We start from the raw sequence: 13,445 nt of genomic DNA on the forward strand, positions 1-13,445 counted from the left end.
TATGAAAAAGAGAACTATTTTTTTGGGGGTACAATCTATAAATCAGCCACAATGCAGAAAAAAAGTATGCAGCAGTGAAGGGTGACACTCAAAAATATCTGACTAGTAAAATTAATGGAAAAACTGACAACATTTCAAACAAAAAATATCAAAATCTTGACAAAAAGTAGTCTTTGAAAATGCATATTCAAATCCACAACCTAATAAAAAGAAGTTTTCATTTCTAAAAACAACTATATAATGTACAAGCCTCTTTGTTTATAGAGCTATATAAGAATCTAGTGGTTACACCTTGGCATTAAAGATGTTGTTTTTTACTCCCACCAGATTACACTAATCTGCCTTCAAAAGTGGATTTTAAAGGCCTTGTCTCTATTTAAACATGAAAAACAAAAAAAACTAAAAATTGGGGGGGGGGGGGGGGGATTTGGGAAAATTATCATAATTATTGCATAAATATTAATTAGTAACATAACATTCTCTCAAAATACAAAAGAAAAAATATGTTGCATTTCAGATGTTCGGTCACATCCCAACACAAGTGTGACTCCTAAATGAACAACAGCAGAGGGTTAAATTATTTGGTGAATAAAGCGTTTATGTGCCTAAACATAAATAAATTAAACTCTCAGGTCATAGTTTAGTATAATATTCGGTATAGTATTTGATTATTAGACAATTTAGTATAATATTCAGCTTTCAGTATTTGATCTTAAAGACATCTGAGGAATATAAAATGTCATAAGTTGTTGTGGAGACGGGATACATTTAGCTTAAATGAGCAAAAATGTAAAGGATATTATCTAGAGGTTAAAAATCGTGCCAGTTAATCTTTCTCTCAGGAGACTTGAGAGTTGAGTTCATCCACAATAACAATGTTAAGTGTTTCATTTTCCACTATCGGGGAAAGTGATGGAGCCTCAGAACACGTAAAAAAAAGATCCACTTCATCTCCATCTTCACACTGTAATTCCTCTGTGTGCTCTCTGAACATATGCCCACACAACGGAGATAATGTAGTGTCAGGTTACAGGTCTACTTCCAATACTGCAAGGCTCCCAAATTCCCAAAGGATGTCCACTGAATATTTGCATTAAATGTAGATGTAAAGTCAGTGTGAAACAATGAAACAAGTGGACATAATGTGAAGAAAAAACATGTGGGTGCCACACAGACATGCTTCCGAAATCTGCAAAGAGTTTTCTAAAGAATTCACTTGTTACCGTGGACCAGATGAGTAAAGGGTGTTCCAGGAGACAACACATAGAGGAATGCAGGGTACGTTTTGCTCCACATCTGTAAAAATCCAAAACCTGTACCAAGTTGCAGTAGGTGCCCAGTTTGATTCTGATCAGTAGTCCTGATCTCAGAGGCTCGCGATGGGACCAGAAGCCAGCGGTTTCACCCAGGTGTACGCCCTCGCAATCTTCTGTCTGGTACATTCTGAGTTCTTTGTAATTCAAAACAGAACCATAAAGTATCACACACTGAATAATAATGGAATCAGAAATTCTGAATCAGCTATATGATTTTCTTCAGAATCTGAGAATTTATCAATTTATTTATTTTTTTCTGGTTTTTTTATGCAATTTATTTAATTGGGTGATTATGAATTAGATTTTTTTTCTACTGAGATAAAAAAGAAAGACTTTATGTAAAGCATCGTTGATGTGTAAATGTGAGTGGTCATTGTCATTGTATTTATCTGTCTGACATCAGAAGTTTAGAAAGATTTGTTTTATGAATGTCATATGTTACTGTCACTTTTTTAATCAATTGAATGTGTCCTTGCTGAATAAAAGTATTATTATTATTATGTTAATCTTACATACCCCACACTTAAGAATATTAGTGTATCACATTTTCCCACAAAAGGTTTAAACAGCACAAGATTGATAATAATAATAATAAATGTTTTTTAAACAGCAAATCATCATATTAGAATTATTTCTGAAGGATCATGTGCCACTGAAGACTGGAGTAATGATGCTGAAAATGTAGCTTTGCGTCACAGAAATAAATTACGTTTTAAAATGTAATACCGTATAAAACAGTTTAATATTTTAATATTTGACAATATTACTGTTATTATTAGTTGTGTGTACCTTGCATCACAGAAGTTGTAGCACTGGGCATCACTGTGGTCAGCACATGTGCAGCGATGAAGCACCACCGCTACTGTCCCACTGGAGCGTCTCAATCGCTGAGGGCTGCGGTAACTTGACATGCCATACGGTACTGTGCGCCTGCAGACACCAGAACAGACACAAACTCTTTTTTTTATTTTTTACATTTTTCTATATATTATATCATTTAATTTCCTATGATCAAACGTTTTCATTAAACAATTACGCATTAACAACAGTTAGTGTTTCTTTGCACACTATTAATAATTTCCACCTATTTCAACTTAAAAACTTAAGTTCTTAAGTTACATTTTTAAAGGGATATTTCACCGCTGGAAAGATGAATGTGTATTTAAATTGGGTCATTTATGTAGTAGAAATGTGAAATTATTTTAGAAGTTGGTGCCGTCTAGACTGAGAAAAGCCAGAGAATGTGTTTTTGGCTCATGTGGATGAAAGACAACAACTCCCAGAATGCACTTGCTTCGCTGCCCTACGAGGCCACTCCCAAGCCACGCCTACCGGTTACAGAGGGCAGTATCGGAAGAAATGATACAACTAGGCTACTAGTTGACTCGAAACTGAAAAGATGCCGTTTTATCGTGAGATCCCCCTAATCAAATAGGCTGTACAAGTCATTTAAACTTTAATTATATTAAACTGACAAAAAAACATTGAGTTGAATCTCATATAACATTAAAAAGTTGAAATTGCTTAAATTATTATGAGTTAAACTAATGTAAAACTAAAAAAACACGTTTTCATGACTTATTGATCATATCTTTTTCTTTCTTTCTTTTTTTTTTTTTTTTTTTACAGTGATTTGGTTCTGAAATGACAAAATGAAAGAATAATAATCAATAATTGGTCAAATATAGCTAATAGCCAATAAAAATGTTTTAAACTGTTGCCATCCATATTTTTTGTCTACTGCCACTAGATGTCAAACGCTGGGTTACTCTTTATTTCAATGGTCCACTTTAGACATACTACTACAAGTACCTTTGCAACATGTCAACCAACTCTCATTACAGTATAAGTAGACTGCCAGTTAGGTCATTGTTAGGTGTTATGGGTTCATGTTATGTTAGTTGACATGTAATTGCAAAGTTACTTATAGTCAGTAGAATGTCTGTTGGCCTATCGAAATAAACGTTGCTTAGGAAATCACTATGCCAACAATAACAACTTTAAGAGTGACTCTGGAATGAATTAGGGGATTCTTTAGTGCATTTAAATGTGGTTGTTGTTCCTAATGCTTTCCAGTGTGTACATGACCTTTCTGTTCAGGCTTTAATTTCCCTTCAGTTTTTGTTGTTGTTGTTGTTGTTTTAACACAAAATAAAAACTTTTTTCTTTCTTCAATAAAAAATGAGTGACACACTGACAACAAATATTCAGAATAGTCTCACACAGTTGGACTGAAGCTGAAGAGGTATGACATTGAGAAAACAGGCGGGCTGGTAAATGTAGTTTTGATAGTGTATAAATGCTACAGAGAACAAAGCCATAAAAGTTGAGATAGAACATAAAAAATCACGCCAAACAGATTATTAAAATATAAATCCCACCGCACATGGCACAAGTTGGGCTGAGTCCATCCACCCTGGCATAACACAGATGAAAACTGTCCAGATATAGCATCTGTAATTGCGCCAATATTTACATGGATTCCACAGCCTATGATAAACTCAAAAAACACTAATGGTGCTTTGACCAAGAGAACATAGCATTCAAAAGTTCAAGTCTCTTATGTTCACCATTTATTTAATCAAAAAATACAGTAAAAACAGTAATACTGTGAAATATTTGATTTATATATTTATATTTAAAATAAGTTTTTTTAATATATTTTAAAATGTAATTTATTCCTGTGATCCCCCTTGTGGTGAAAATCAAGCTTTTAATGTTGTTTATGTCTATGTGGTGTTTTTTCTATGATTTAAGACAAACTATGTGCTAATTCATAAGTCAACAACACCATTGCTGAGTATTTTCTCCTTAAATCTGCAGTGAACCAAAGACAGTCTCAAAAACATGGTTTGAAATCGCTGGTGTTTCTGACGTCACAAACTACCTTGTAACCAATCAGGTCAACGTGTGATCGTCAACGAGTGGATCTCTGAGCTGGCGTGAGTGAATGGAGGCGGGACTCATTTGCATATTCATAGAACCGTGTATACTAAATGAGGCAAGGGTGTAGAGTTACATTCAAGCTATTTTAAGGCATGAAGAATTGTTTTTCAAGGATTTTTTTTTTAAATATGTAATTTGGGTGATCAAATATGAGTTATAAGGGATACAATTATTGACTACAGGGGGACTTTAAATCTAGCAAGTTTGGTGCCTCGCGATCTGCAGTGTTTGCAGGGTATTTTACAGTATTTTAAAGGGACCGCTCACCAAAATGCAGTCCTGCCATCATTTACTCACCCTCATGCCCTTTCAAACCTGTATGACTCTCTTTCTACAGAGCACAAAAGATAATATTTTGAAGTATTTCGGTAACCAAAAAGGTTTGACTGACTTTCACTGTATGAAAAAAACCAACAACCACAAAACGATCTTCTTCTTTAATGTTCACTGAAGCAAGAAAGTCATACAGAAGAAAAATACCGTCCGATACTTTGTATGCTATGTTTTTATTTTTGTGCAAGCACTAGAGAAACCTGTTGCACTCAAAACAAAGCTGGAATCACATTGTTGGAGATAAACCTTAAGAGACTGCCTATAGTGATGGAGATGATGAGTTGGAACAACGGCCAAAAATCTTTCTGCAGCCTCATCCGGGAAAGCGTCCATGCACTTTATATGAGATTCTCTCTGATCTCCAGCCACTCTCTTTAGTACTCTTTTTCTGAATGCATGCTTCTCATCTCACATCAGAAAGTGTTTGTTCTCATGTTGACCATTTGGTTTCAGTCTGGAGCCAGGGGTCCGAGCAGATTCCAGAAGGACTGCCTGTCAATATTCATGGTGAATGATGGGCCTTGAATAGTTCAACATTAGTCTGAATCACTCTACTAAACGTCCTGTGGCGATCCCGCTTGTATTTGGCTAAAAACTGTAGCGATAACTCATTCTTGACTAGAAGCTGTTATATGTGTTGTGTACTAGCACACCATTTAATGCATGGAATTTATATCTATATTAACCATATGGTTTAATCATGTATTTGCCATCTGAAATAATATTAAATAGAGAGCATTAAGTGAAGTGTATGACTCCTTTTTGAATCCTTTTAGCTATTTTGGTATTCTCGCCACTATAGAGCCAAGTGGGCACAGAAACAGGGTTTATTTGGAATCAAATATACTGGTTTGTGCTTGCTGTCAAAAAGTAATGTTATTCAAACTTAAATTTTTGAGCACCATGGACATCAGCACCATGGACAGTAGCCGTCACCATGGAAACAGTCGCATCAAAATGCGCATGCGGTAAGTATTGCAGAAAACTAGAAATTTAGTTTAGACCTCTATGTATATTTCAAAGTGTAAACATTGTTAAGTAAATGACACTCCTCCAGTCTTGTCAGACAGGTTCAACTAAATATACACTCACCTAAAGGATTATTAGGAACACCATACTAATACTGTGTTTGACCCCCTTTCGCCTTCAGAACTGCCTTAATTATACGTGGCATTGATTCAACAAGGTGCTGAAAGCATTCTTTAGAAATGTTGGCCCATATTGATAGGATAGCATCTTGCAGTTGATGGAGATTTGTGGGATGCACATCCAGGGCACGAAGCTCCCGTTCCACCACATCCCAAAGATGCTCTATTGGGTTGAGATCTGGTGACTGTGGGGGCCATTTTAGCACAGTGAACTCATTGTCATGTTCAAGAAACCAATTTGAAATGATTCGAGCTTTGTGACATGGTGCATTATCCTGCTGGAAGTAGCCATCAGAGGATGGGTACATGGTGGTCATAAAGGGATGGACATGGTCAGAAACAATGCTCAGGTAGGCCGTGGCATTTAAACGATGCCCAATTGGCACTAAGGGGCCTAAAGTGTGCCAAGAAAACATCCCCCACACCATTACACCACCACCACCAGCCTGCACAGTGGTAACAAGGCATGATGGATCCATGTTCTCATTCTGTTTACGCCAAATTCTGACTATACCATCTGAATGTCTCAACAGAAATCGAGACTCATCAGACCAGGCAACATTTTTCCAGTCTTCAACTGTCCAATTTTGGTGAGCTCGTGCAAATTGTAGCCTCTTTTTCCTATTTGTAGTGGAGATGAGTGGTACCCGGTGGGGTCTTCTGCTGTTGTAGCCCATCCGCCTCAAGGTTGTGCGTGTTGTGGCTTCACAAATGCTTTGCTGCATACCTCGGTTGTAACGAGTGGTTATTTTAGTCAAAGTTGCTCTTCTATCAGCTTGAATCAGTCGGCCCATTCTCCTCTGACCTCTAGCATCAACAAGGCATTTTCGCCCACAGGACTGCCGCATACTGGATGTTTTTCCCTTTTCACACCATTCTTTGTAAACCCTAGAAATGGTTGTGCGTGAAAATCCCAGTAACTGAGCAGATTGTGAAATACCCAGACCGGCCAGTCTGGCACCAACAACCATGCCACGCTCAAAATTGCTTAAATCACCTTTCTTTCCCATTCTGACATTCAGTTTGGAGTTCAGGAGATTGTCTTGACCAGGACCACACCCCTAAATGCATTGAAGCAACTGCCATGTGATTGGTTGATTTGATAATTGCATTAATGAGAAATTGAACAGGTGTTCCTAATAATCCTTTAGGTGAGTGTATATCAAAATACTCAAATTAATATAAGTCATGGTTGAATTGTATATAATATAAAATAATAAATATATAGTTAATATAATTAGTAAAAAAATAGGGCTTTTTATAGTTTTTAAAAAGTAAAACCTACAGTACATTTTAGCAGCTTAATGAAACAAATAATTTCAGGGGTTGTACTGTATACATGTTCTTATCCTCAAACCCCTTAATAATCCAAGCTGAATTGCAATACTCATTGATCCTTGACTTAATCTCAGGCATTAAAATGTATTATTCCCAGGGGTTGATTTAGTTGAGTCCTACACAATAATACTACATTCAGAGGAGTGAATGTGTGTTTCTGCAGAATGTTCAGAATTATTTTTTTTTGCGTGTGTGTTTATTGTAACCTAATATGATGCTAACACATGTTTGCATACAGTGTACATCATTCGTTTGTTTGAAATAGACTAATGAGCTAAAGTAAAAAATATAATTGTGCAATTGATTATCAAAATATTAATTAATATACTGTATAAGATTTGGTGAAATACACTTTTTTGTGGCACTTATAAAGACATTTTAATCATCAATGGCAAAAGATCATCTGTATTATGTCAGTGATTTCATTGATGATACTGTAAATGTACTCACTGTGGGGTGTTGATCCAGATGATGCCCAAGTGACAGTAATAAACACATTCCCTGTCCTTAAAGGAGTAGCAAGTGCAGCGCTTGGATCTTGTGCGGGTGTGTGAAGCTGAAATGAGCTCTGCTTCTGTCTGCTGATGTAAAATATTGTTCGGATCATCGGACAAGTCTTGAAATGAGTGCAGGTCTCCTGTCCGGGACAATGATGCACCTTTAATTTGAACAATATTGCATCATTATTATTGTTACAGAGCAATAATGGCACACACACACACACATATATATATATATATGTGTGTGTGTGTGTGTGTGTGTGTGTGTGTGTGTGTATTATAACACATTATATTATAACACAATTAGCCTAATTTAGGACTATGATTCATTTTGTAATTCCCATTATTCTCACTAAGCGTTTCTCATTAGATTGACATAGTTGCACGCTACTACATGTACTTACTATAGTAATAACAGTAAATTATGCATAATTAAAAGTAACTAACCCTAAACCAAACCCTAACCGTAACTCTATAGTAACGTAGTTAATTCATATTACTTAGTACTTATTTGAGGTAGTACAATGTAACTTCGTCACCTTAAAATAAAGTGTAACCTAAAATTGTTATTTAAATAACCATACATTTAAAGCATAACAACAAATACTACCAAGGTGCAAAATTAGCATCGGTTAATGCAATAACTAACATCAACAATGGGAAATACATTTGTTACAGTATTCTTACGTTAGTTAATAAAAATACAGTTGTTCATTGTTCATGTCCACAGTAGCCTACAACTTTTGATTTTAATAATGTATTAGTAAATGTTGAAATTAACATTAACTACGATTAATAAATGTTTTGGAAGCATTTTTCATTGTTTACTTTAACTAATATACTTAACTAATGTTAATAAATGTAACCTTGTAGTAAAATATAACCATGTTTTCCATATTAGTACGCTACTAGGCCTATTATTATTATTATTGCATTAGCCTACATTATTGAGGAACGGTTTTTGTTAGAATTTTTAAAGAAAGTGTGCATAGTTTAAATCAAAATAATATCACAATGCAAAAAGGCATAATCATCGGTCCTAAACCGGGAACTTTAATTTGGTTACTTTGGTTTCATTTTATTTAAATTTAAATATTGGTCTTGAGATATTGACATGTTCTTTGTAGATTTCCTGAGATTCACCCGCTAACTCACGACTACATAACAGCCAGTGATGCGGACAAAAGTATGAATGTTAAAACTAAAACCCGTAAAAAAAAAAAAAAAAAAGAAAGAAATGAACGTCGCTTAGGCTATAAATTTAGGCATACTCATGTAAAACTCAGACAGAGAACAGCGGTTCATAATAGCACTTACCCACGGTGAAAATGTTTAACAAACTCAAAATTAACAAAAGAGCATCAGGAAACAGTTTTGCCATTTTCCCAGCGTCCTTATTAGTTGTGAAAAAGTTGTCAGGCGCGGTTATCCGAGTTTCTAAATGAAAAATGTCTTCCAAAACAAGTCCATTTCAGTGTAGAGAGCAATTCTGAGCATCATCTTCATCATCTCTGAAAAATCTCTGGTGTTAAGGGAAATGTGATTTTTTTTAAATGTTCAGAATGATCAAATGTTGCTTACCTAGATTTATACCGCGTGCTGACACCACCCACCGGTGAGCGCACGCGCGCTCACACACACACACACACACACACACACACACGTGTATAGTTTCAGAGGAGCGACTAATGCTCTGAAACATGACAGCTCATGTCAGCATGATATTAAAAGTAGCGCACTTCGTATAGGTCCCTTTATAGTCAATTATTTTTTAGATAGGTTATGATACAACAGAACGTTATTTGCACTTTGTGTCCATTCCACTTCAGGAATTTTAGCAGCTAATCTTTCTCACCGTTGAGGAATTCGCTCATGTTGATGTACCTAGTCCATTATTTATTATTTTACCTTCTGAGCTGGAAGACATTAAGTTTGGCATCCTTTGAAAACCAAGCATGTGGTTTCTGGTGTGCCTCAAGTTTACAAAACTACAATAGCTATAGTTAATTTTGGCATATATAACAACCATAACTTTTAACACCTCAAATACAAAATAGGTGCATTCGGAATACTGCAATAATCATCTGTGCCAGTGACATTCTCCTTTTAGTCATAGTTACAATGTGGCACTATGAGGCATTTTTAAAGGTTTTGGAATGTTTTAGTAAACAGAAACTCTGCAAGAATGACATTTTCTTTACAATATGCTGATGTAGTTTGACAATACTGTATGTACACTGTAAAAAGTGATCAGTTGACTTAAAAAAGTGAGGAAACCCATTGCCTTAAAATTATTAAGTAAATAAACTTCATGAGTATTGAAAAACCAGTAATACTTTACAATAAGGTTTAATTTGTTAACATGAGTTACATTAGTTACAATACTTCTATACACTATTTTAATCTTAACGATAAGATCAATATTTACTAATCGGCCTACATTTTTTAGATCAAAGGTTGTATCTGTTAAAATTGCACTTTGAACATGAACAACATTTTTGTTTACTAACATTAACAAAGATTGATAAATGCAGAATAATATAAAAATATATATCTTATCATTGTTAGTTTATGATAGTTAATGCATGGTCTAATGTTTACAAATTAGACCTTATTGTAAAGTGTTACCTAAAAACCCCAGACAGCAACATAGTGTCGGCCCAGATCCGGCCCACATCTGGTGCGTGTGGAATCCACGTGTACCAGATGTGGGCCATCTGGGCCGACACTATGTTGCTGTCTGAGCTTGTTTGAAACCTAGGGGCCGTAACTGATCAAATATGTGAAATTCCAAATGTGAGGTTAGAAGTTGAAATAGCAGTTGCCCTTATTATGTGATGTTAAGTGGGCTCATACCTAATTTTTTACGCGGTTTCTTTAGGGGAATTTAAAAAAAAAATGATAAAGGCTAAATGCTGATTTTGTTATCAAGCTGGGCCAGTAGTTGGCGATGTCACTTTGTAAAAAAACACTACGTGCCTGTAGATTGAACACGTAATCACGCGCCTTTTCAAAAATGTATGTTTTTGTAGTCTACGCAGAGACAATAACAGTATGGTTTTGAATCCTGTTTTCAAAAGTTTTAATTTTCTGGCCCCCAAAACGCTGTTGTCGTGTAAACGCTCAGCCAAAACACATAAAAATGTTCCTGTTTTTAGTTGAAGACAGTGCTGTGTAAATGGACCCTAAATAACAGAAACTTGGGAGATTGCATACCACACAAAGACAAACAAGAACTGGCAAGGAGTAACAAAGGAAACTAGATGAGACACATGTGAAACTAATCAGTAACCATGGCAACTAACTAGGGAGTAATCAAGGACTAAACTCAAAGGGAATACAAGAAACAGAAGCACAACAACAAAATGACAAGTAATCCGAATATAATTCATTCAGTACCCAGAGTTATACAACGGTGTTGTTTTTGTCTGTATCTTGTTCTATTCCTAACTGATAAATTAATATTTTAATGAAAAATGACATATTTACTTATCTGAATTTCATGAGGGTCTTGGCAGAAGCCATGTTTGGGCATGGGACATGCCTATCACTCACCCTGAATCAAACCCACAAACATCAGGAAGTTTTCCCATCCAACACCCTGGTTAGCTTCAGTGGAGAAAAAGGAATTCCACACCAATTATTTAGGAGAAAAAAAAGAAAAGAAACAATTCACTCGCAAGAATCTCTCATTTTTGTGGACAGAGGGAAATAAGGGCTTTCATATCAGTTGCTGTAATTTTGCAATCATTGCAAAGTAATTTAAATTCAGAAATACTTTGAATTGACCCTAGACTGACTGCGCATTAATTCAAATAATTCAAATACATATTATTATCCTTTGTGGATATCATTTCCAAAGGTGCTTATATAACAACAAACAAGGTTTTCATAAGCACTTTCCGTTATTATGATGAAAAACATTTTGGGAGCCCAACTCCTGAGGGCATTAATGCATGCAATACCTGGGGGTTTGAGTATTTAAGAAGCTCTACCTCAAAAGCCACTAAGGACATGAAACAAAAATATATGTAACATCAGTATTCAAACATATATGCACAAAGCAAACACAGTTTGATTGTACAGCCAAGTAAAACAACACCCATGTGAAGCTTTGCCCAGTCCCAGCTACAGATAATCTCCAGTTTAATCACTTTCATGAACTAACCCAGGCTATAAAAGAACCCCTTCTGCAAACTAACATTCCACTTGGACAAAAACTTAAAAAAATATTACTGAAAACAAATGGCTAGTGGGCAAAATAAAGCTCATTTTAGTATGTGTTGAAAATGGGCAGGCATTTTTATTATATAAAAATCTGCAGCCTCCTCAATTTGAAATATAATAGTTTACAGAAGTTGAAGTTTTAGAGTAGAGAGACTGTAAAATACAATTTAGTTCGGAGGAAAAACTAACATTTTAATCTCCAATGAACATACTGTATATTTTCATCAAAAATAATTCTACAGATCTTATCATTTGAGAACAGACTTGGAGGGGAAAATGTGAATCCTGTGAATCTGTGTTTTTAAAGCACCATTTCAACAGAAGTTCCCACAGAGTGGCTTATTGTATTGAACAAGCTTTGAAACTAGTATGGTCATTTTCTGAGAGACGTCGGAATGACATTGAGTTGTTGGGTGTCCATTTGAAGAACTAGATGCCCTTTGTTTGCAAATCGCTGGAATCCATAATGTGTTTTACTACAGTCTCTAAGAATCTGTGAGAATTCAGGTTGAGTGAATTTGAGAAATTACAGCACTTTTCTCACCATTTTGAGACTAAATCAAGTGGGAATTTGGGGGACACTCACCAAGTTCTGAATCAATTCATTAAAAATAAAATACTTCAATGTAGAATTCAAATTGCATCAAAAACATTGGAGAGCACTCAGGCATGGTGAGATTCAAGGAATTGGCAGACATTATTGAGACCTGATTAGTTCATTATGTTGGAAGCCTTCACTCCCAGATGGCTCACAGACTAGTGTCTTGCGGACTTACTAAATTTGCTTTTGGTTTATAATCCATTAAAAAATTATTTTAAGGAGTAACTGTCATTGCATTTTCTCAACTCAATTTGAATTTCATTTTAAAACATCCATTAAACAGAGTAATACAGTTCATCAAACACTCTTAAACACACTATGCACTGATCTGATGTTTGAATACTCCTGTGTCTGATCATAATGCCTTAAATAGAATTTAAACTCAATTGCTCTGATGCACTACATAAGCTCAGTTACAAGATCGCCTGCTTCTCTGTCCACACACACATAGAGAGAAGATACTTGGGCCTTTAACTAGAATACATTAAACTTATCTGCTGCAGATCTTGCATCAGATACTCCAAATTTACTCATAATAGATCGCAGGGGTAGCATATAGTGTGAATAGTAGTGGTCCCAAAATGGATCCCTGGGGTACACCACAAGTGTTAGAGAGTAGCCTACTCCTACTGAGCTTGATAATGGTCAGATATGTAGGTCACCATGATTTTGCCAAGTAAGACATGCTCAATATGACAAAATATCTGTCCGAAAATTTTGTCCTAAACCTATCCCTTCCCATAAACCTAAGCCCATGCATAAGTTATCCCTAAAATCAATAATGATAGGTGAATAACACTGATGTAAAAGCACCTAACCCTGGATGTAAGCGTAAACTTGACATAAACTGTAAACTTGTCCCTCAAATCTGATTGGTTGATTGGAATGTTGTTCCAGGATCAACAAAGAACAAATTGGACTTGGTGAAATCACATTCACCCAGATTAGCTGAACTATGCCAATGCGATTCCACTTATGCCAACATAGTTTTCGATTCAATCTTCTCCACACACTATAGCAGGGTTTCTCAAACTCG

General features: G+C 35.6%; 1 protein-coding gene across 1 annotated transcript; it reads right to left on the bottom strand.

Annotated features, from left to right (window-relative positions):
* Window positions 1–317: 317 nt before the first annotated feature.
* On the bottom strand, window positions 318–9,177 carry edn3b (endothelin 3b). The gene is made up of 4 exons (XM_079849245.1): window positions 8,899–9,177; window positions 7,532–7,739; window positions 2,106–2,246; window positions 318–1,450 (listed from the first exon to the last, which is right to left on the bottom strand). Exons 1-4 carry the CDS (start codon window positions 8,960–8,962, stop codon window positions 1,402–1,404), a joined length of 462 nt encoding a protein of 153 aa, XP_079705371.1. The 5' UTR covers window positions 8,963–9,177; the 3' UTR covers window positions 318–1,401.
* Between the last annotated feature and the right edge of the window lie 4,268 nt (window positions 9,178–13,445).

The sequence above is a fragment of the Squalius cephalus genome (genome assembly GCF_949319135.1).
Source record: "Squalius cephalus genome assembly, chromosome: 18".
Lineage (NCBI taxonomy): Eukaryota > Metazoa > Chordata > Actinopteri > Cypriniformes > Leuciscidae > Squalius > Squalius cephalus.

Bases quoted from the DNA above. Each gene is read 5' to 3' on its own strand.
- edn3b (XM_079849245.1), bottom strand. From the start codon at position 8,962: ATGGCAAAACTGTTTCCTGATGCTCTTTTGTTAATTTTGAGTTTGTTA. The intron at 7,740-8,898 runs GTAAGTGCTATT...TTCAAATTAAAG, and splicing joins GTTAAACATTTTCACCGTGG to GTGCATCATTGTCCCGGACA. The intron at 1,451-2,105 runs GTACACACAACT...TGAATTACAAAG, and splicing joins TACAACTTCTGTGATGCAAG to AACTCAGAATGTACCAGACA.